General features: G+C 42.3%; 2 protein-coding genes across 2 annotated transcripts in view; both read left to right on the forward strand.

Annotated features, from left to right (window-relative positions):
* The window catches only part of LOC136447211 (mucin-19-like), a 77758-nt gene extending 73718 nt beyond the window's left edge, over positions 1-4040 (forward strand). The window contains exons 56-60 of the mRNA XM_066445927.1: positions 105-2426; positions 2572-2649; positions 2916-3033; positions 3165-3207; positions 3785-4040. Of these exons, the coding sequence (XP_066302024.1) occupies positions 105-2426; positions 2572-2649; positions 2916-3033; positions 3165-3207; positions 3785-3892 (2669 nt within the window). The 3' untranslated portion in view covers positions 3893-4040. The remainder of the gene's footprint in view (positions 1-104; positions 2427-2571; positions 2650-2915; positions 3034-3164; positions 3208-3784) is intronic.
* Positions 4041-6872: 2832 nt separating this feature from the next.
* Positions 6873-24221, forward strand: LOC136447419 (fibrillin-3-like). Its single transcript, XM_066446332.1, has 17 exons — positions 6873-7077; positions 11215-11299; positions 11790-12127; positions 12490-12606; positions 13265-13375; positions 13788-14048; positions 14443-14595; positions 14968-15339; positions 15780-16019; positions 16500-16745; positions 17452-17667; positions 18387-18550; positions 19196-19463; positions 20092-20197; positions 20608-20668; positions 21319-21375; positions 22469-24221. Exons 1-17 carry the CDS (start codon positions 7026-7028, stop codon positions 22790-22792), a joined length of 3171 nt encoding a protein of 1056 aa, XP_066302429.1. The 5' UTR covers positions 6873-7025; the 3' UTR covers positions 22793-24221.
* The last annotated feature ends 598 nt before the right edge of the window (positions 24222-24819 follow it).

Here is a 24819-nt window from a genome sequence, read left to right on the forward strand (position 1 = left end):
GTGTACCAGTGTATTATTTGTTTATAGACCTCCATACGATCCATAGATCATAATCTAATTTACAGACAGTAAAGATGGAGTCGTCTCTTTTTTTCCACTTACAGCTGTGAATGAATGTACCAAAACTTCGCCATGTGATGCCAACGCGTTATGCACCGACACTTCGGATGGATTCACTTGCCAATGCAACTCCGGTTACCAAGGAGACGGCTTCACCTGCTCCGATGTGGATGAGTGCAGTGCAGCAACGCCTCCTTGCGATGCCAAGGCGACCTGCACCAACACAGATGGTTCGTTCACCTGCAGCTGCAACGATGGTTACCTTGGCAACGGCCTCACCTGCTCCGATGTAAATGAGTGTAGCAGAGAAACGCCGCCTTGCGATGCCAATGCTGACTGCACCAACACAGATGGTTCGTTCACCTGCAGGTGCAGACCCGGTTACCACGGTAACGGCTTCACCTGCTCCGATATGAATGAGTGCAGCGTTAAAACGACTCCTTGCGATGCCCATGCTGTCTGCACCAACACCGAAGGCTCCTACACCTGCACTTGCAGACCCGGTTACCAAGGCGACGGAAGAACGTGCTCAGATGTGAACGAGTGCAGTGCCGGAACGCCCCCTTGCGATGCCAATGCTGACTGCACCAACACCGAAGGCTCATTCACGTGCAGATGCAGGCCCGGTTACCAAGGCAACGGCCTCACCTGCTCCGACGTTAATGAGTGCAGTACAGGAACGACTCCTTGCGACGCCAATGCTGACTGCACCAACACAGACGGCTCCTATACCTGCAGATGCAGATCCGGTTACCAAGGCGACGGAAGAACATGCTCCGATGTGAACGAGTGCAGCGCCGTAACGCCTCCTTGCGATGCCAACGCTGACTGCACCAACACCGACGGCTCATTCACCTGCACTTGCAGACCTGGTTACGATGGCAACGGCTTCACCTGCTCCGATGTGAATGAGTGCAGCACAGGAACGGCTCAATGCGATTCCAAGGCGACCTGCATCAACACAGACGGCTCCTACACCTGCACCTGCAGACCCGGTTACCAAGGCGACGGATGGACGTGCTCTGATGTGAACGAGTGCAGCGCAGAAACGCCTCCTTGCGATGCCAAGGCTGACTGCACCAACACAGACGGCTCCTACATTTGCAGATGCAGACCAGGTTACCAAGGCGACGGTTTCACATGTATCCCTAGTACAGATGGATGCACTTTGGCAAACACTCCATGTGACGCAAATGCTGAGTGTCTGCACAGCGGCGGGTCCTTCACATGTCGATGCCGAGACGGGTACGAAGGAAACGGTCACAGCTGCAGCGACGTAAACGAGTGCTCGGCTTCGACGCCACCTTGCGGCTCTCATGCAGTCTGCACTAACACATACGGGTCTTTTACTTGCGAGTGCCAACCTGGTTACCAAGGCAACGGCTTCCAGTGTACAGACATCAACGAATGCTCAACCACGTCTCCTTGCGACCAGAATGGTGACTGCAGGAACACAGTCGGCTCGTACGTCTGCACATGCCGTGATGGTTACCAGGGCAACGGACGAACCTGCACGGACATTAACGAGTGCGCTGCTTCAACGACCCCCTGCGGTGCCAACGCACATTGCAGTAACACCCCTGGATCTTTCATCTGCAGATGCAACGACGGTTACCAAGGCGATGGCACTACTTGCAGTGACGTAAACGAATGTGCCGAAACGTCTACTCCTTGCGACGCTAATGCCGCCTGCACCAACACGATCGGCTCCTTCCAGTGTTCGTGCCGCGAAGGTTACCATGGCAACGGACGAACCTGCACGGACATCAACGAGTGTGCTGCCTCAACGTCACCTTGCGGCGCCAACGCACATTGCAGCAACACGCCTGGATCCTTCACCTGTAGATGCAACGACGGTTACCAAGGCGACGGCATCACTTGCAGTGACATAAGCGAATGCGCCACGTCCAGCCCTTGCGACACCAACGCGCACTGCAGCAACACAGAAGGATCTTTTACCTGCAGATGCAACGACGGTTACCAAGGCGACGGCATCACTTGCAGTGACGTAAACGAATGCGCCGCTACGTCCACTCCTTGCGACGTTAACGCCGCCTGCACCAACACGATCGGCTCATTCCAGTGTTCGTGCCGTGAAGGCTACAGGGGTGATGGCAGGACCTGCACTGACATCAACGAATGCATCGTCCCACCTTGCGGCGCCAACGCACACTGCACCAACACCGCTGGATCTTTCACCTGCAGATGCGCCACTGGTTACCAAGGTGACGGTTTGACCTGTCGGGACGTAGATGAATGCGCCACGTCCTCCTCGTGCGATTCCAACGCCGACTGCAACAACAATGTCGGCTCCTTCCAGTGCACTTGTAGAGATGGCTTCAACGGAGATGGAATCAGCTGTACAGGTACACCGATAGCTTCCTACCTCTCCTAACACTACTGATGTTCATAGTCATCTTCTCTATTCTTGTCCCGGCCCGAGTTTATTATGTGAAAATGCCCATTTGACTGCTTATAACTCACATTTCAAACTCGTTTCTTCTCATGCAGCTGATGGCTCTCCCCCAGATGGAAACGGTTCCGGGTCAGCTAGTCCTTCCGGTTCGGATGAAACCAAGTCGCCAACAGGTACATTTACAAAGCACAAGCTTTAACGTCTGTATCACTTCTTAGTACAACTCTCACCTTCTGGAAATTGCAACGAAATGCCCAACATGCACTATAGTTATAGCTATTGAGAAACTTATTTGAAGAAATGATTAGGGTTTATCAAATAGCGGGTAAATTCTAAAGACGGCAAAGAGTTATATTCAGGACAGCTTATTGCAAAAAGAAGAAAAGAGAATATCTTTCATTTTCTGGCTAACATCAGTATCGTCCGCTCGTCATTCCAGGTCTGGGTACAGTTGGGCTCGTGGCGCTGCTGGCATCTCTCGGAGCCCTCCTCCTGGTGTTCATGTGCGCCCTGATACTGTGGGGAGCTAAAAGACGACACAGGACCGCACCCAAGAAGTACATCGTTACATTCACCAAACCAATTTTAAGCACATCTGATCATTCTGATGAAATTTAACTTGGCATTACTTACTCTTGTTTGTCTGAGACGCAATACTAATGAAATGACCATCTTTTGTGTACCACAGATACTACGTTCAGGAGCCAATCCGAGGGGATCTGCGCCTTAAGGTAAGCAAGGAGTTAACTACTACTTCTACTTGTACTACTATTACTTGTACTACAAGTACAACTTGTACTTCTACTTGTACATTTACTACTTAAACTTACTAGTCTTCATATGCCAAATAATATTCTTTACTTGAATATCTCCAGGAAAAATGCACATTCTTTTTAGGTGGGTGTCCCTGTCTGTGTGTGTGTGTGTATGTGTGTGTGTGTGTGTGTGTGTGTGTGTGTGTGTGTGTGTGTGTGTGCGTGTGTGTGTGTGTGTGTGTGTGTGTGTGTTTATGTTTTCGGATTTTTGCATAACTTACGACAAAGGTCAATGTTGATTTTGGCCCACTGGTGACGTTGGTACTGCAGCAGAACCTTTTTTGTTTCCTTTAACCTGCACGTGACATGGTCTTGATTTTTTGGTGACGGACAGCTTGTGATGTAAGAAAGAAGCAGTGTAGGTTTGGGCCCCCTAGTTTTATTTCAAAGCCAAAAGCAGCTTCTATTATAAAAAAAAACTACCCAAAGAGGCACAATTGACATGTTTAGATTTCTTAGCATGATTTTGAAAGATGCTTGTGTTATTTTGTAGGATGCAGACACGATGTACAACCCTGGGCTGCCGAAGGGCACACCGCAACTACCGAGGAAGTCAGCCCCCAGCTCCCGTGCTGGTAGCGTCGATAATCTGGATGTCTAGACATCCTTGTCACAACTGCTTGTACTGTAACGTTATATAGCTGAGCTTTGCAAAACTGTCAAAAACTGAATAGCGTACAGGTAACGCCATTGCTAAGGCATGGATTACTGTAATAGTTTCCTCGCTATATGCATTATATATAGAGATAGCTTATACGTACAAGTCAACATACAGTTTTATTGTATGGCTACTAGTGCTACTTTAACAATACTGTATTGCTCTTTATTTCATCCTCCATGTTGTGTTTATGTGTATGTTTGCAATTTGGATGTCATTTCTCTGACATGACATTCATGTATTTTTTTAAGGACACTGATTTTTATGACTTTAAGCTCCTCTATACATTCCAAAGTTTAATAATCCGTCTTTATCATTAAAGTAAAAGTAGTAACCTAACGGAATACTACCGGTTGTATATACACAAATGAAATGCATATATATCAGACTCTTGCTATGATATCTACAGCATTAGCCTATAACTTCTAAACCAATCAAGGTTATATCCTTTGCTAGATTTATACAATTATTATGCGATTGTTATGCTGGCTGGCGAATCTGTATATTATTACTACAATAACGATTTAGCTATTAGTAAACATAGTTATAACATTAAAGGATGGCTTTATCATATACCAAATGTTGCATTTAGTAGGGCTACATTGAAAAACGTAGAATTGCTCGACCATATACACTGTGTTGAAGTGAATGTTACTGTTTCAAAAAGAGTAATATTTTCATTTGCTAGAGTTGCTTTTAAATATGTATTCATACTGATAATTTGGCTGAAATCCCTATAAAGGATAGCTTAGTTTTATACCGACGAGATGTTGCACTAAATAAGCCTACTCTGAAAATATTAGCATTACTTGATTTTTGATACTTGATACACAGCGTTGTATTAAATACGCTTGAAATGGCATAGGATGATATTTTACGCGATTCTAGTATAATATGTATTTACGATGACATTAAATACGACCTTACACATAATGAATGCTACTTGTCTTGGTGTCTTAATTGAGAGGGAAAATTGGATGAAATTCAAATAAAAATTTTAATCTTAACAATGTAGTAGTGTCGTCATCATTTATGGATATGGTGAGTATCGACGTGGCCAGGAAGGTTGAACAATAACTTTTTCATTTTTGTTTCTTCACGTCTTCTTATTTGACTTTGGAATTGACTTTGGCACTCTACAACATTGTTAGTACCCGTTTTCCAATATTTTTTTGCAAACTACGGCATATGTTTGCTCATTTAGCAGCGCTTCTTTTCGATTTACAGAATGGTTGTAGTTTTAGGGGGAACTGACAAACATTGATGCGCACGTGGATGTTCACCATACAGTCGAATCAACATGGCCTTTCGTTCTACCCAAGTTATACCACGAGCTGCAATGTTGGCTGGTTGCCCGCTAAGATGAGATCAGGACGACAAAACATGTTTGACCACGCTTGAAGAGAAGGCATAATTACAAGGCTTTTGCGCCGATCGCCCCACATCAAAAGACAAGGATAGATAATAGGCAAATTACGACTTATCATAGGTGTTATCATTTGTGTCTGTCAGAAATGTCGTGTCCGAAATGTTTACCTCGGATCGCACGTTTTACACGTAACCTACATGCAAATCACCTCAAAGATACCACTTAAGAACTGTCAAATCTAGCTCGTCTAAATGCTTTATGGCGATAGAAACGATAGCTAAAACGCTCCTTTATAAACCGGGTCTAAGAAGAAAGGATTGATAATGATAGTGTACAACTGTTTTTGTGATCCCGTCAAATGACCACACCCCATCCCGCACGTGTCAACACACGTATTTGCACAAAGTCTGACGGCATTGGGGGTGGGGGAGGGTGCGGGTCAACACAATATACCCCCCCCCACACACACACACATACACCCGGGCCGTCTTCCATCCTGAGTACCTCTCTTACCGACTGTGACAAAGATTGATATTTTGAAACGATTGATTTTCTAGATTTATCGTAATCTGTCAGAAGAAGACGAGAGTGATGCTAGCCAGGGGAGGGCAGGAAGATGTGACACCACACAAATTACTGTAAATGCAGAAATTGATTTCGCGGTAGGGGGAAAATGGAGTCTTCGCGGTGGTTTTGAGTTCGCGTTTGAGAAGACAGTAGCGTTACAGTCACACATTGGAACGGCTTTTCGCGGTGGTTTCAGTTCACGGTAAAGAGTTCACCATGAAAGCAGCGAAGTTCAGCATGAAACCACCGCGAACATTTCTGCATTTACAGTATCCTTCAAAGGCCTTGCCTGTCATCTGTAATTTCTAAGTATCCGGTAGCCTAAGGTAATGTCGTCTTCTTCAGCTGAGGTGAAGCATGATGCCTTTTCTATTGTTCACTAAAATATAACACACAAAGTCAAGTCGTTACTTGACGCACATTGTAATCTTGCACACTTGCGATAAGGTGACTTAATTTAGGAATAAAAGGTCACACTTTTCACACAGTGGGTCCGACGAGTTAAGTTCTATCTGTTGTATCAATAGCCTTGGGTGCAGACAGACAGCCTGCCGAGACTGAAGAGCCCATCGTCACAAATTAATGCTTCAACAATAGTTGAGAAACCGGTTGGATTATTTCACTCCAAGACACATCTACCGTCCCATTTAGCGAACCTTGCGTTGTCCTTGACACCCCGGGGTTACTAAGTTATAACAGACAGAAAACAATCATTAGGACGATTTTTACCATCAAATAGCAGCCTAACTATTTACTTCTGTCAAACTGCAAGCCCTGATTGTTTCGTTTATCCTTGTTTCTTCACAGAATGATCGTCTCACATCAATTAACCTTTGACCTATCGAATATAAACAAAGAGACGCCATTGTTGTTCAATCTGACCTCTGGCTACGCGTGTGACGTACTTCATAATAGACTTTTTGCACGTTTCGTTCCGAGCTGCTGATTGGATGCCTCAAGGGTTGGGCATCTGAAATCCGGTCCACCCTGAAGGGTGTTACATTCAGCCAAGTCCGATTAAAACATGTAGAGGCCAGGCCATCGGAGATACAAGCGAATATCATTTTAGGATCTTCATCTTGAATTTCAACACCTTAACGTCAACAAAGACGTTTCAAGTGCCGGGATTAATTTGTCAAGATGAAAACATCACTTCTTACTGGATTTGTCCTCATGGGGATTTTAGGCGGGGGTGAGTGTTATTTCCAGTTCAATACATATCGCAAGAGAGCATTTAGAATATCGTATTAACATATCACTGTGCCATATCTTCCAGAATATAGCACTACGTAAAGCTAGGGAATACAATGTTCTTATTTGTAGATCCATATGTATATCATAGTTCTTAAACGTCAACACATTCCATTGCTGCTGTCTTTGAGGCAATAAATCGTTGTGCAATGAAACGTGTGATATTCAAGGACTTGTATTGCATTTTAATCCCAGCCAAATTAGTATCTTAAGCTGAGAAGATAAACTTAAGACTTTGAGATTGTCGTGTTACAGGATCAGTTGCATTGAAACATGCTGGGAAAATGCAAATCTCAGCCACAAGTTGACACAGTTTTGAGTCATGAAGGGCGTAGTTCTGTTCGAGTTGATTGACCTTTCAATCGGACACGAATCTACAAAAGGCTCCATGTAGCCAGACATAAGAGAATATCAAGTAGTTTATTCATCTGATGGGTATTCAAGTAGAATGTTGTTTTCCTCCCACAGTTTTTGTTGTTGTCCTCCATGCATCTATGTTTGTATGTATGTATGTTTTACGTTCACAGACATATAAAACATACATGCATACATACATGCATGCATCTACATGTATAGAGCCCCCTCCCTCCTTTTACGTAATTATAAGATTTGGCTTGTCTCTTTCCAGTCAAGGCTTGGGTCTCGATTGCCTTCTTTGACAAAATTGTTGTTGAAAAGCTGTTGTTCTATATAAAACTTAGCTTTATGTCACTCTAGGATACAATTTTCAGGATAGAAACGTACCAACTATCCATCTTTAACAACTTATGCATTGAACTCGTCGTTAATGACTGTATCATGAAGCTCGTAAAAGATGACAGTCATCTGGCTTTTTAGGCGTTCCCACTCCACCCAATACACGTACATACCAAGGCATTTGTGTCCAAAATATAGAACCATGTCCAACTTTAGAAAAACGTGTACCCGGGCCCTCGTCGTTAATGTTAACTGTATCATGAAGCTCGTAAAAGATGACAGTCATCTGGCTTTTTAGGCGTTCCCACTCCACCCAATACACGTACATACCAAGGCATTTGTGTCCAAAATATAGAACCATGTCCAACTTTTAAAAAAAACGTGTACCCGGGCCCTTCCCTGGCTGTTGTGAAAATATACCCCAGAACATATACTGTATAAAGTACCCATGGTTATTAAGCGTAGCGTTAGGTGTTGTACGGTGACGGTTTGTAGTTAAATTGGTGTTCGCATTGACGTTTGTGTATATGAAAGTTGGAAAACAAAATTGATGAAAATTCACATTCATAAAGTTGATTTCAATGAAGCGAAACAAATCCAACATCCTTTTAAGTCCATCTTCACAATGGTTACGCTTCGGACCATTAACGATGACCTCCGAAGACAACAAGGAACATCACTTATCTTCCCTTTGTTAACATGTTCATCATATATTTATGTTCTTATTTGCTCACATCTTACATACACTAAACAATAAACATACGACACGAATTCAACATTTGCATCGATCTGTATGTTGCTGATAGAGGGAAAGGTTAAACTTATTAGGGGTGAAGCGAGGAACGAAAATTGAACTGGCCAAGCATTTCTCATCCTAAAGTCGGAGACATGTATTAAAGTAAAACGGAACAGTTTTGAACTGTGTCGAAAGGACATGTAGTTCTCGCTTTGCTAAGAAAAAATAATTGATTATCATATATTAGAGTAAAACAAAACTGTTTTGAACTGTGAAAAGACATGTAGTTCTCGTTTGGTTGAGAGAAAAATCATTGATTTGGCACAAATCATGATCACACATCATTATTTCAGCTTTGTTAGAGGGGAGTCCGAATTCAGTCTTTTACCCTCAATTCAGGGACAAGTATCAAAGTAAAACGGAACTATTTTGCACTGTGAAAAGACATGTTGTTCTCGTTTGGCTGAGAAAAAATCATTAATTTTGCAGAAATTGCACAACATCACTTCAGCTGCCAGACTGATTAGAAGAGACGGCACAAACTCGCATGTCCGAGTTAAAGAAGCACCAACATTCCTTCTGTTCGGTCATGTTCATCATAAAAGGCGTGCCCAATTTACGCACCAACTCTGTCATTTCCCGCTCAAGATCCCTTCCATCCTTTTTAGTGACACACTGGCTTAGTTCATGACGTCTTTAGGATAGGTCAGTGTTGAAGAAAGGTAGATAAAAGTGGAGAAATGAGGATTTTGCGTTATAATAGATGACACGTTGCCGAAACAATGCCAATTTTCAGCTGAAATTGGTTGTAGCAAATGTTGCCCGAGGGCCACTTATGAACAAGTGAACGCCCGAAACCTTTGGTTAAGAAGAATGATTTAATAAACCACAACACCCAATACCTGATCATTAACCTATTCTGATATGCTACAACTTGGGAACGCGAAGAGAAGTTGAATATATGCTGAAACCCATGAAAAATGTGCCGATAACCACTAAAAGAATTCAGCCATTGTCGGCAAGATCAAGCAATTAATAAGCAACAAATTATTCAAGATGGCGGCCATCAGGTCAATGACTTTTTCACATGTGGAATACATAACCTCTCGTCATGAAGCCCCCGTCACAAATAAGAAATTCAGCTCGGCCGACGTGTTGGCGAGCTTCAAATGTGCATTTTCGGCCGAAGTACGGCCGACGTCCTGTCGATTACGCGGGCTTCGGGCGATTTTTAGAAATCAAAGTTGATCCAAATATTGGCCTTTTACAAGGTTAGTCGATTCTGACTTCGTCCATGTCCAAGAGATGGTACCATCTCATGGGGGATTTTTAGTTTTTAGTGTTCCACGGATGTGCCCGAGATTTTCATTGGAAAATACGGTCGACGCTCGGGCGATTTTGAAATCTGGCGAGCTTCGGGCGATCGACAAATTCGGCCGAGGCTCGCATGAATTGTGACGCCGGCTTGAGGACAACTTGCAGGCCTTCAAATTAGACTTAAAAGTCACACAGTCATAGTCACTAGCATCAGATGGAACAAATGCGGTTTAAATTTGATTTTTGAACCTCCTTGAAGGTACACAATCACTTTTTTCGGTATGATATCCGGTCGAAAACGTCTAAATGTGGGGTCCTCGACCTTCATATCAATGCTCGACACAATAAAATGTATAATACGTGTATTTAAGAAAGTGGCTGAGCCAAACTTTTTGGCAAATTCCAAACAGGGTGGGAAGTTTGCCTATCGGGCACATGGTTCCGATGGGGGAGGGGGTATACGGATGAGGTTTGTGCGGTGTCTGAATTAACGCAAGTGACGTCTTTATATCACGAGGGTCCTCTTTGCAATTGCTCAAAACTGAGGATTCAACCACGTTGAAATACCATAGCTGGTGCTGTCATACACACAAAAACTACACAGGAATATATAAAGAAAAATGTCTTTGCGCGCAGTTGCACGAGAAAATGCTTTGCACAATATCTTCAGGGAAACGTGATGACGCTGTATTGTCGTTCTATGTTTCCTGTACCGTGGTTGAGTCGTGGTGCTTTGAAATAAGCTTCTCACCAATTTTGACCCTTGATTTATACGACTGACGAGAAACCTACACTTAAGTTTTAAAGTCGCATCCGTGAAAGGGCAGAACAATCAAAAGTAATTGTCACATTACATGCTTGAGATGTTCTTTTGTAAATTGCAATATTTAAAATTAAGACATAGATTTGACATTTTCTCTCACCATGACAAAGTATATGTCACGCAGCTGTTGACAAACTTCATCAGTTATATGTTTATCATTCATTAGTAGTCAGAGTTTTGTGCAACTCTAAATCGACTTCAGAGTAAAGTTTGCAGGCTTGTTATATATACATTAATGAATTTTATACATTATTTTACATATACACTTTTCTCGGTGACAGAATATTGACATTAGTATTGTCCTTGGTGTGAAAATAAAAGTACAGTACATTTCATATTTGAACAATTTTTTCAAAGACTAAGATTGATATGGTATATATTTACATAAGTTTTAACATGTTTGAGACAGGTGTTATGTCAGTGCAACAGGCGTCATGGTTGATACACAGAAGTAGAGTTTTGGTTACATTTTTAAATATTTCTTTGACAGTCATGTTTTGTTTCAGTTGGATTCTACTCTGCAAATGCCCAGCAGCAATATGGGTTCTGCCATCAGGCCTTTACTTTTAGGTTTCTAGGACACTGTTACTGGTAGGTACTAGTACTCGGTGTATAGTGTACATATGTATACTAGTACCATATGTATACAATGTGTTATATGTATACTACACTGATTAACGGTTGAAAAATAGACTTCTTCTGTATATCTATCATGTCTCGATATTTACTCTTGACAATCGTTAGTGTTCTGAATACTTTTTACTGAAAAATGACTTGTTTTTATTTCTTTATCCATCAAGTTTCATTCTGATTGACATCATATTTCATTTCTTAATGTTGGGCCACAGACGGCTATTTGTCTAGTTTTCAGCATTCTGCGCTTTCAAGTGAGTGTGTAAGATTTTTTTTGGGCAACGCCTTAGGGGTATAGCCGTTAGTATAGTACTACTATTGAGTTGCCAAATATTCTAGACATTCCACCAATGTGTGAAATTGGCAACACATCTACTGCTTTGGGCATAAAAAGGCCTTAGTTTGTGTACAATATTTCAGCTGTTCATCGATGTTTTATTCTCATTAGGAAAAACAGCGAAGCTCGCTGGACGGACGCGCAAAGTAACTGTGAGAGCATCCTTAGCGGGAGCCACCTCCTGACGGACATGACAGAGGAAAAACACCAAGAGCTGTTGAATCAGTTTTCTGACTTGGACTCGTACTGGCTCGGACTGACCGACAGAGCCACGGAGGGAAGTTTCGTCTGGGATGACCTGTCGAACAGTCCCCTGGGGTCACCGACACAGTGGGCTCCGAACGCGCCCAACAGCGGAGGAAAAGACTGCGTCGCCATTACAAGCAGCTCGGGCAATAACTGGGTCCCCACTGACTGCAGCACACCTCTGCCGTACTTCTGCGAAAAAGGTAGAAGGATTCTTTGGTTTTAAACTCACGGTGTGTCAAGGACACCGTTTTTTGACTGGATTGAAGGGTTCGTCACTACCGTGGCCGACAAGTACAAGTTCCTACACCCTTGCGTTATAGCTGCGCGAAACCGCTGCCGATTCTCTCGCGGCCCGATTAAAATAAAATACGTATTGACAACTTTGTAAACAGTGCATAGGAAATAAACTGTATTGAAACTTTCAACGTAATGCACTTTAATTCAATGTGCGATTATTGTATACATATAACTGTGTCTTTCTAACGATACGTTGAAAAATTGAAGTGATGATACAATTAGCACGGGTGTTCCCTGCTTCACTCCTTGATGTTTTCTCTGCTAGACGTGGACGAGTGTGCCGACGACCCATGCGATCAGCAAGCCGTCTGCACTAACACCAAAGGATCATTCACCTGCACCTGCAACGATGGCTACACAGGAGACGGTTTAACGTGCACAGGTATAGCAACGTTCTGTAAGCACCTTTAGGTAGATGATTAGATGCTCTCTATAGATGAGATAGAGACTTGGAGAAGGACAATCAAGCGAGACCTTACAGAGATGGGTTGCGGATGGAAGGGGGCGCAAAGAGGAGAACAGATGAGAAACTGTGGAGGACAAGGACGGTCCGCCTCGGTGTTAATAACTGTTATCCATGTACTGGCATGCGGCATCGATGATGATAGATGATATGGTGGTGTACATATCTGTATACGCCACCATTACACATGTATCTGAGATGTGGCGTACTCAGATATGTATCTGATATGTATATCCAGAGCTATCGATAGACTATTAAATGACTGTAAAGTAATAACTGGCTTTGTCTAGCATGTCGAAGCAAAATAAATGTATGATATAACCTCCTTGGACAGGTACACACGACTATAAAAGTTTCGTGGTAAGAAGACTTTCAAACAGTATCCACCATTTTTCATCAGCTCTGAATGGGTCGCCACGTGACCAGGAAGTGAAAGGTCACACAGGTAACGTGACGCGGGGGTGTTGTACTTTGGGGCCCGGGGGGGGGGGGTGCTGATGGCGGCCTTGATTGATGGGGAGCAGGGCCTAATGTGTACTGCCTCTGTAATGCACAATCTTATGTCATTTTAACGCAGCCCGATGCAGTCAAACCTGCGACGCAAACGCACGATGCCGTAACACTGATGGATCCAACTACGCATGCGTTTGTAACGACGGCTTCCAGGGCAATGGATTAACCTGCACTGGTGAGTGCTACGATACGTGTGATACGTTGACAAATCTTCTCTGAATAGAAGACTGCACGCGCTCATCATTCACTGTATGTTTAATCTAAAAGGCACTCTGGTCTGTGACAACCGCAACTCTATATTGGGGTTTCCGGAAAAGGTAGGCTAGGCTAGTAGGATGGGCTAAGGAAATAAAATTTGAAGCCAAACCCCCATGAATAACCTTGGAGCCCAGAAAGGGTAGCCTGCTGAGGTAGCCCACCCCGCTAGCTTGACCTACCTTTCCGGAAAGGCAACTATTAAGAATCATCGCTGAAGGGCGTGCAAAAATACCATGAAGAACTCTTCTTTCAAGCGCTTAATGTTGCAGTTAACATTACATAGAGATTATGTAGACATTGACGAACGCGTGACTCTCTTTTCTAATCAGATATAGACGAATGCATGGGTCCGGATAGTTGTCACTTAGACCACGGAAACTGTGTCAACACTCCGGGATCCTTTGACTGCTTCTGCAATCCTGGGTACCAGCGAACAACCGGCGCTCTTCACGAGTGTGTGGATGTGGACGAGTGTCTTTCTGAAAAGAACCGTCACCCCTGTTCGCTGGACGCACATTGCGACAACTCCATAGGTAGCTTTCGGTGCGAGTGTAATTCAGGATTTGAAGGAAACGGATACACCTGTGTAGGTACGTTCTCCCCGAGAATGACTGGCGCTAGCATTTTTTCTTATATGTATCTTATTACAATCATGTACATGTACATGTATGTACTTCATTGACAGACATATTTCTAGGATGCGATTACTTACTCTTTATATTTGAACACCCTTGTCTTCTGTGTGTGTGTGTGTGTGTGTTTGTGTGTGTGTGTGTATGTGTGTGTGTATGTGTGTGTGTGTGTGCTGTAATGTAGATAATGTGCTGATATTAGTATTAGATCGCGGTCGTTAGAATGTTTCACGTATGGTCGGATGTGAAGAGTATCACAGTTTTAAAGATCTTTGCATAATCGTATTGCCTTCTAAAAAGAGTTTTGTCAATCTAATTTAAAAATTCAATTACAAAACTTCTTCTTCTGTAGATGTTGATGAGTGTGCATTGGGGACTCACAACTGTGACGTAAACGCGAACTGTGTCAACCTAGTATTAGAAGCCACCGATCACGACGACGACCAACTTGGGTATTCTTGCGTGTGTAAACCTGGTTACCAAGGAGACGGCGCTACCTGTGAAGGTAAGCTGATGAGTTTAGTGAGTTGTTTCTCTGCTAAAGCTTCCGCTGTAACGGCAGAGATGTCTTGCTTGACAGAAAGAACCCCTTTGGGTGAGTCTTACAGATCACATGTCTAGCTGCCAGTCATGTTTGCTTGATACTTAAATGTGTTCCAACCCCACCCTCACCCCACCTCAGGACTTGCCGTTGATCGTCGAAAAGAAATAGCCTGGAGTTCAGCGTTGTTAGCTTTGGTCCGCTCCCAATGGTCGCTACTTTGGGAGTGGACCAAAGCGAACAAGGCTGGACTCCAGGCTAGATTTAAAAAAACTTTATGAATTTTTGCGCAAGATCAACACAGTCATAAAATGCAATTATGTAACCATTTTACAGACGCGAATGAATGTCTCGAGTCACCGTCCCCTTGTGATGAGAACGCGGACTGTACCAACATCGTTGGCTCCTTCACCTGTGCCTGCCGTGACGGTTTCCTAGGCGACGGTAACACCTGCACTGACATCGACGAGTGTGCCGGAGGCCAAATCCAATGCCACGCCCTAGCAACGTGCGTCAACACCGTGGGATCGTACCAGTGTCGCTGCCCGGACGGTTTCCAAGGAGACGGGATTACGTCATGTGCAGATGAGGACGAGTGTCTGGCGACCCCTCCACGCTGTCCCGTTAACAACGACTGCACCAATACCGTGGGCTCATTCAGCTGTCAGTGTAAAACTGGGTTCACCGGAACTTCTGACAACTGCATCGGTAAGAGCTCTATCAATGCATTGATTTTTCTGTGAACACGTTACGTATCAGAGGTTAAGGGCTATACATCAATGTTCAGATGATAATTTTTTGATTGTAAGCAGTATATATCTACAGATAAACAGAAAAGGGGAAACGTAGTCTCACCATGTTGCTCATATAACCGACTTGTACTCTCTAGGAAACCGGTATAGCTTGCTGCACTGGTATCGGTTTAAACTCTGATGTGTGCGTTTATATGGGAAAATGTATACATCATAAGAAACGGCCTTCTCTCAACCTGGACGGGAATGATACAAAACTCACGTGTCCCGAGCGATTGGATCAGAAAGCCGAGGAACTAGGAAAACCGCTTGAAAATTCCGGTATCTTTTTTTTTTAGTTTGAGAACAGTTTGATTCTTCATAATAATGAGAAACGTATATGATCTTTGCTTTCAGATGAGGACGAATGCGCCAATAACCCATCACTCTGCCGTTCACCGTCCGTCTGTATCAACACGCCCGGTAGTTACGTGTGTCAGTGCACGAATGGATACGTGTATGACGGCTCCCAGTGTGTGGATGCCAACGAATGCAATGATAATCCCTGTGACCCTAACGCAGACTGCGCAAACACAGTTGGGAGCTTTACATGCACGTGTCGTACTGGCTATGCTGGCAGTGGCCTTGTCTGCACCGGTGAGTAAGAAAACTTTATTTTTTGTCGTGATGCATTTTTTAAAAGTATCATAAAACATTTTCATTCTTCACATTCTTCAATAGTAGTACATGTGTAATATACTAAAAGGAAAATGCAGAATAACATCGTATCAGATTTCAATGTGTGACCTGACAATGCACAACAAAGCAAGAACTTGTCCCGTATTTAGAGGAATATAAGTACATTGTAAATGATAACCCCTTTCCACTAGATGGCGAGCGCTGAGCGACTGTACAAGGAATTAATTTGGATTTGTGGTATCCTTGATTCCATAGTTGGAATATGACGCGCAAGATGTGAATGTGTAGTTTAAAAGGCAATGAAACACACAAACGTAAATAAAAAGAAACATAAGATTTATTGCGCGATCTGGCAAACTTCTGGTCGTTCAGCTGTCGCAGATCCTAGTGGAAAGGACAAACCTTTACGATCTCAACTTGACCGAATCTGTATTTCAGATGTCGATGAGTGTGAACAAACACCATCGCCATGCCACGCGAACGCAGACTGTGGCAATACCGTCGGTAGTTACACGTGCACCTGCCATGTTGGTTACGAGGGGGACGGGAAGACTTGCACCGATGTCAACGAGTGTAGCCGGACTCCCAGGCCGTGTCATGAGCAAGCTGACTGCACCAACACCCCAGGCTCCTACACATGTCAATGCCGGGATCCTTACAGGGGAGATGGCACCCAATGCACCAGTAGGTATTACAGTCCAGCCATGTTTGACTCCGTGTGGGGAGTCTATGCTGTCGATGTGCGAGTTATTTGAGTGACAGCTAGTGAGTAGGAAGATGACCACAAAGGTCAGACTTGTCGGAATGGCAGGAAATGCAGGTATAGTTATAGGTTAGAGGTGGTAGAGCTAGCCGTTAATCAGACATGAGTCTCATAGATTAGATTACGTATACTAATCCGACGGTAGTAATGACTTTTCTCGGTCTGTGTTTTCTCAGTCATATATTTCCATATATATGTAGCCTCCATAGCTCTCTGGGCCTTTTCTGTGCTTATATATAATACACTTTTTTTTTGTACTGGGTCGTTTGTGCAGCCAGCCTGTAATCCTTTGGTAGGTTGGCTGCACAAACGACCTAGTACAAAAAAAGTCATCAGCAAAAGTATATTATAAGCCTTAAAAAGGCTAAGAGAGTCTGCTATTGAGGCTAATATGTATGCTAGTAACGTTCACCGTGGAGTATCAAGATGCGATCAATGGACGCATACCAACAATGTGCATATTTGATGAACAACGATTAAACAAGACATACGAGAAACTTTCATTCTGAATATTTCATGGAGTTGTGAGAACTCTTGTTTTACTTCTGATTCCATACTGTAAATGTTACTGCCGAATAACAGCTGATCCAATCCATCGTCCTTATGCTTGAATGTTGTCTACTTCAGACGACCCGAACATGAACTGTGTGACCAACGCTAACGGGGTGACAACCTGCACGTGTAAAACTGGCTACACCCAAAGTGGGAACACCTGCACCAACGTTAACGAGTGTGATGAGACACCAAGCCGCTGCCATCAACATGCGACCTGCACCGACACACCTGGATCCTTCCGATGTACCTGTAACCAAGGATACCAAGGAGACGGACGCACCTGCACAAGTAAGCCTATGTCGTATCAAATATTTAAACGACTGCTTTGTCATTAGAAAAATACCGAAACTAATGATTCAAAACACGTATGCTATCCCTTATTGTATTGTATTAGTAATTAGGATGTTAAGTTTTGTTGCCACACTTTGTATCGTGTACAATTGTCGTGCAATAAAGTTCTTCTTCATGATTTCCTCAAAGCTTGAACCTAAAATAAAGTCTACTAAAAGCACATTGTTCAATTACACTCATTATTTCATTGCCAGTATATCTACACCAATGCTATTCATGACTTGAAAGTTTGTTTGTGTTGGTAGATGTCACTCTGATGCAAAATTGAGCTGTGATAACCAACCCAGAAAAATGGACTTACCCTAATTTTCGACTGATCAGCTCCAGTCTCTGCGTGGAAATGAGCAGTGTACTGCATCTGTGACGTTACTTTATGCAGATAGAACAAGTGGCTCGATTATATTCATGTATCTTCCTCAGGAATGTCGTAACGATGCAAACAAACGTTCAGGAGTCTTTGGTTTATTCACACTACCATACCGTGAAACTCACTGCTGGATTTTGATGAATGATACAAAAATTATATGAACAACTGCGACTTATGACGAAATCTATCACTTTACATATATGCCATACTTTGTACCTTGTACAATTGTTGTGCAATAAAGTTTATTATTATTATAAGTGTATATTCAAATGTTCTCCTCATTGACTAGGTTCGTCTGGTGGGGGTACGTCTGGGGTCTGCACAGGATATGCAGGGGACAGTCACAGCCCTCATACCTACCAAATCGTGCTGGAAAGTGTTACCATGACAGACGAACTTAAGGACACTAACTCAGAGGCCTACAGGACTATAGCTGCAGAGATAAAAACTTCGGTGAGCACCAGTATTCGTTTTTAATTTGAAAACATCTAAAAGACAATAGGTGCGTGTTTTTTGCATGGCGACATGTTGTGTATCTACAACGACTTAAGATATTTATCTTTCAAGTTTTAGACTTTTATTGTAACAGTTGCACTTGTTAACTTGCACTATCTACCAGTATACTTTTTCTATGTATTGTATATTCATGTTGCAAGCCCTCGGGCAAGAACTTGCAAATAAAACTCCTTTGTTATATATTTAAAGTTATGCGACTTTGGAAATGTTGGCTATCTTGCTACAGCCGCTGATATTCAAGTATGGAAAATACCGCAAACTGTTTGGTAGGCAAAAAGTAGATAGCGTTGTCCTATTTATTTGGATTTATGGTAGGTACAATATGTGCCCAATGTAAGATTACTTTGGAAAAATGCATCTGAATGATATGTATTGCCTTGGCTATAGTATAGTCCGAAGGAACCTGTTTCAATAAAATATATATATCCAGTTGCTTGAGTAACGGTTTTCTTGCGTAATATATGTATATCTAACTAGCTGGATGTTTAACCTTCATCGACGCCTACGAAACATAGATCAAGTACATATGTACAGATTGAAGACACATTATCTGTATTAAAGCAATCTTGGATTCTTTACTAGGTGACAGCCGCGATGCAGAAGACACAGCAAGCAAACAAAGTTAAGAACGTCGTCGTCACAGAGTTGAAGGAGGTGAAAGGAGAGGTAGTGGCAGTGTACGACGCCTGTCTGGCAAACGCCAACACCGCGAATGGCTTGGAAATACAAAATGAAGTCAGAGCGGCCAGCAGCGTAGACAACTCGCTCGGCTTGAACCTGCGAACGGTCTGCTATCTGGAGTCAACCGACAGTGACTGCCCGACTGCCGCATCAGTCAATGGAGGTGGAGGTCAGTCAGGTCATTAACATAGAGAAGCCATCGCTAGATATTGGAGTCATGAAGAAGTACTGTATATATAACCTTCTACACTGTACGATTATCGGGGATCCGATCGTTGAGTCACAATGTTTAAATATAAATCTTAAAATACTTTAAGCACTAACTAACATTGGAACAGTCAGTGTGATCTCAAATGTGAATGTGTATGATTAAAAAAACACATTTTTGATTTTCAATTCTATCGACATCAGTCTTGCACTAATAATCGTATCCCCACACCAAAATGTTTTTAGTTTGTGCAGTTCAAGATATATGGGTTCATAAGAATAGATTGACCTAAGGCAAGGTGATTATATACATGTCTACCCTACAACGAGATATCAAAACCAGGCATTTCACTGCAGAATCATAGGAAGCCGCTGGGAGGCCAATTATCGAACTTGACTTTCGTTTTCACCTACCAAATACCCTAAGGGTCCATCCATAGCGTCACGGGTTGTGCAGTCTATAAGTACCCCCCCCCCCCCCCCACACACACACACACTGCACCGAAAAAATAGCCTTCTTGCCGAAAGTAATAAAGGTAATGGTAACCCTAAACGATATGATACACATTTACCCCCTGTGTCCTCTCCAGGATTGGACCCCAGTACGGCCATCGCGCTGTGGGTGTCCCTGGCCCTGCTGCTCCTGCTGCTGCTACTCGCGCTGTGCTGCGCCTGGAGACATCACAGGGGCAAAAAGTGAGTATACAAAAACAACGTTTACAAATCTATTCAGTAATTCACTAATTGAGTTTGTCATTAATACCATACAATACAACAGGGGCAAAAAGTGAGTATACGAAAACAACGTTTACAAATCTATTCAGTAATTCACAAATTGAGATTGTCATTAATACCATACAATACCACAGGGGCAAAAAGTGAGTATACGAAAACAACGTTACAAATCTATTCAGTAATTCACAAATTGAGTTTGTCATTAATACCATACAATGCCACAGGGGCAAAAAAAAGTGAGTATACGAAAACAACGTTTACAAGTCCATTCAGTAATTCACAAATGGAGTTTGTCATTCATATCATACAAATGAGAATTGCAACCGCATCCCATAACTTATGTCATGCAATATCATTTGTGTATCTTACAGGTACTATGATGACAAGTCAGACTATGACTACCCTCCCTCAATCCACGGGCCATTCTATCAAGTAAGTAATCCCAATAGATATTTATCCACAAAGTTGTATGAAAATCTTGCATTGTCTTAAAACGGTCATTATTCAAAACATTTTTATGTTAAGAATAATCATCAAAAACAAAACTTTAAACGCCAACAGCGAGGTGGGCGTGAGTTAACAACATTAACTTGAGTTGACATCAATAGTAGTTTTGCGTTATCTAAAAGGGTATTTTATGTGACGATAGTATGCCATGCGTGCCCGAGCGGACAAACAAAAAAGGAATATCATATGTTTAAAGAAATCAGTTGGAGTCCATAGCCAGTATAGGAAATTCATTTCACCTATCAAACATCAAAAATGAGTACCATAATGTCCGGAAGTATCTCTGTGTCAGTAGCCATGAATCTTCCTACCTGTAAAACATTAGACCAAAGCCAAACCCCTGACTTCCAATTCTCCTATTACACCATTTACACCTAACATCCTGCCATTCTGCACCACAAGTGTAGATACACACAAAGGCTAACAAACAAACAAGCACACCAACTAGTTAGAATACTTCCCTGTTCACGTAGGTACCAACTTGTAAACTGTTTGGAGAACATAACCACAAATATCCCACAGATGTTTTAAGGGTGTGTCTGACAAAAATGTGTGATGTTCATTGTCTGTTACAGACTCAAGATCACCCGTACCCAACAGCGACTGCACCTGCATCTACAGTCTGGTCAACTGTGAGTTCAGGAAGCTTTGTAACACGCTCCATATCCAGGCCGCCGCTTCCGCCACCCACACAATACTATTAGCTATATGTTATATTAGTGGTAAGTTCCAATGATATTGACAGCCAGAGACAACGAACAAAGCAGTTTGATACAGGCTTCTCCTAACCATTCCTCGTTATTGTTTGAGGCCGACGTTTCACACGTATATTTTCATCTTCAAACTACAAATTGTTTTTTCTTTTGATACATGTGCTAGGGAAGAGTGTTCCAATGGAGCCAGTTAACATTACATCTACCTTAGAAACAGTCCCTGGCGAAGGTAGTGGATACAACCCAAAACGTCTGACCGTTTGCAAAATCTGTCCAAAAGCTTCAGTAACTTTTGTGTTATGTTGTGTTGTTTCCACCTTACCATCAGTTTGGGTTCCAATACCATTTGACCTATTGAGATATGCACAATTAGAAATGTGAAATTTCAGCTTCCTACAGTAGCGACAAATGGTTCAGAATAAATATTCGATTGAACTGCTCTTCGCACGTAAAAACTAACATGCACTAGACACACATGTTCTAAGATTATCTCTCTATACACCCTCACCACTTCTGCACACCAATGTCTTGTGCACACTCTTCTTAGACTAACATCCTTCAGATACAACGTTGGGTTTATCTCATTTCTTGCTTTGCGGTTCTCTGCTTTAGATATGGCTCTATTATCCGCTTTAATATTGTCTTTTCATCAGTATTGCAACTTAAGCTCTGTGTGTTTCATTAATCAACGTACTTCATAACTTTTAAAGATTGTTTGAAATGTTATCTTTGTTAATATAAATGATTCTGAAGCAAGGTTGAACTGTAGGTTAAAATGAACTTACCCAAATGTTTGACTGTCCAACTCCAGTCTTTGGCAAGAGATGAAGAAGACTGAATCCTTGAGAAAAACTGCAACTTGTGTTGGCAATCACAGTTTCTTGCTTCAGAATAATGATGTTTACCTATTTGTAAATTTGTTTCTAATCTACTTTAAGATTACAGTAAAGAGAATGTAAATCTAGCATATTTGTAGACTAAGTTTCTGAATAAACGTATGTTAAACCTGCAGCCAGTGCCGGCGCCCGAGTATCTGGCAACCCGTCGCCCTTCCAGTCTGCGAAGAAAATCTATGTCACAATCGGCATATTCTGCTCCACGGAAACCATCTATTGCACCATCAACACTTTATTCCAATCCACGAAAACCGTCCCTTTCACCATCAGCATATTCCCGTCCTCGGCTAGGGTCCTATCCATCTACATATATCCCGGCCACACCCCTGACCCCCCTCGATGACATCTCATCTGAAGGCCGTGATGCTCAGTCGATTTCCTACATGACCGATGAGGAGCAAAACATGAATAGCATGGAAATCAGCTTTCAGATGAAGTAAAACGAAAAGCCATCTGGAAACCTTGTCACTGCTTGTTATATGAGGGGTGGCCAGTAATTTCTCGGCCTCACCAAGAAGTGAGGTGCACAACTCAAATCTCGGGAAATAGTTATATAGTATGAAGTGTTTTATCAATATCCACCAAATTTCACGTCATTGTGGTCATTGCTTTCCGGTCAACGTCCTTTTGACAATCAGTAGGTAAGTGACGAGAAAAACAAGGGGTAACTGAGATCAGAGCTAGCTGTGTGGGCCGTCTTCCTCATGCCAGGAAATCTACGAAGACATTGTCGAAACGGGATAGAAAGAAGTGGGTATCTGACTTTAAGCAGAGCAACTGCTGATCCGCACACCTCCGGTCGCATGCGCAGATCAATTGACCATTTTTCCCTTCTCTCTCGCCAAATAGTGTTCGGTGTCACTGTCACCTGAAAAGTTATGATCACAATGATATGAAATTCGGCAACTATTGATAAAAAAACCTCAAACTATATAATTGCACCCAGAAATTCGAGTTGCTTCTTATTTCTTAGTGAGGCCGCGAACTTATTGATCAACCCTTGTTAGTCGTTAAACAAAAATGAGACTTCAGAAAGGCCGTATAAACGTAATGTTAAAGAATTTTTTAAACACATGTACTCTAGAGGCAACTGACCAATTCCAAACCTAATAATTAACTTGAATGGAAATCATAAAATGACATGAAAAACATGTGACATTTGACAACAGTAATAACAGTGATAAAGTTTAATGGTAGAAAATAGTGAAATTAACATCTATTTCTTGTTTTTTCTTTTCCATCACTTTGAGGGGAAGATGGTTTCTGAGCAGAATACGTTGAGAATTAATGATAAGTTTCATTTTATAGATTAGTACTTAGAATTCTCTGGATGCATCCAGGGAAGCGGTATATATCCCTTGTTTAGTCCGTCCTTTTCATTGCTGGTAAGGGCCATAGAGGTATCATAGGTAATACATCAACGTTATTTATATGATATATAAAAGGTAATTACACAAAAATGTACATTTATTTTGGACTAGTTTGCTGTTTGGTATCACTATTACGTTGCAGCTAGCTATTCGCTTTACCAAAAAAAAGGGTAAAGCAGTTTTTAAAGTAATGGCGTTTAACTGTAAATTTGGCTAAAAGCTGGCATTGGTAGTTGTATTGAGACAATAATATCGTAAACATTTTGTATAGAATTTTTTACTGAAACCAAAGATTTTACATACGAAAGTTAGCATATCATTTATGACTGGACATGTATGTTTGTTAGTTGTGCGCTCCAGTCAAAATATCTATCTACACTGCTAGAAAGCGTACATGAAAATACATAGAATTGTGGAAATGATTTAACAGTTTTATAATAATGTTACAAAATGGTGTGAAAATACATTATATTGGAATTAGAATAAAGAACAAAATGTACTTCTGGGGTGTCTTTTGTGTTGGAGCTGTCTGTGACACTGTTGACGACCACTGCATTTAAGGGGAAGAAAAACGCTTGGAAATTACAACTTAGTTCAGTGCCAAGTAGTGATCAATTCTAGACTTGCTCCGAGCAATACAGTTGAAAAATATACGTCATACTCCTAAAGATACTATCAGAAATCGGGTTTTCGACTTCAAACGATAGTGCTAGCACGAACTACCATCAAGGCCATTAGGTTATGTAAAGGTGAGAAGGTCACTATTACTTCGTATGTTGTTACCAAAAACGAAATTTTGCGAGCTATTAGATTTGATTGTCACAAACAGTGTGTGGCGTCGTGTGGCGTAATGGTTAGAACATTTGGCTGTCATTAGATTCCGGGTTGCCCCCAGATACAGACATGTCTGGGCATGCGCCCCGACGTTGTACACTTGGGAAAGGCACTTAACACAATGGTTTCCTCACTTCACTCACATTCGACGTGTTATCGTTGCTTACAAACGTAAGGAACTGTCCAAGGTCATTGAGGTGGGGAGGGGGCACTTTAAACAGACGAACATAAAGCTGCGGAGAATAATTTTGAGATATTGTGTT

This window comes from Branchiostoma lanceolatum, chromosome 13 (genome assembly GCF_035083965.1).
Source record: "Branchiostoma lanceolatum isolate klBraLanc5 chromosome 13, klBraLanc5.hap2, whole genome shotgun sequence".
Lineage (NCBI taxonomy): Eukaryota > Metazoa > Chordata > Leptocardii > Amphioxiformes > Branchiostomatidae > Branchiostoma > Branchiostoma lanceolatum.

Excerpts from the sequence above, each read along its gene's own strand:
- LOC136447419 (XM_066446332.1), top strand. The coding sequence starts at position 7,026 with ATGAAAACATCACTTCTTACTGGATTTGTCCTCATGGGGATTTTAGGC. Across the intron at positions 7,078-11,214 it reads CATGGGGATTTTAGGCGGGG|TTGGATTCTACTCTGCAAAT; the intron begins GTGAGTGTTATT and ends GTTTTGTTTCAG. Across the intron at positions 20,198-20,607 it reads AGACATCACAGGGGCAAAAA|GTACTATGATGACAAGTCAG; the intron begins GTGAGTATACAA and ends TGTATCTTACAG.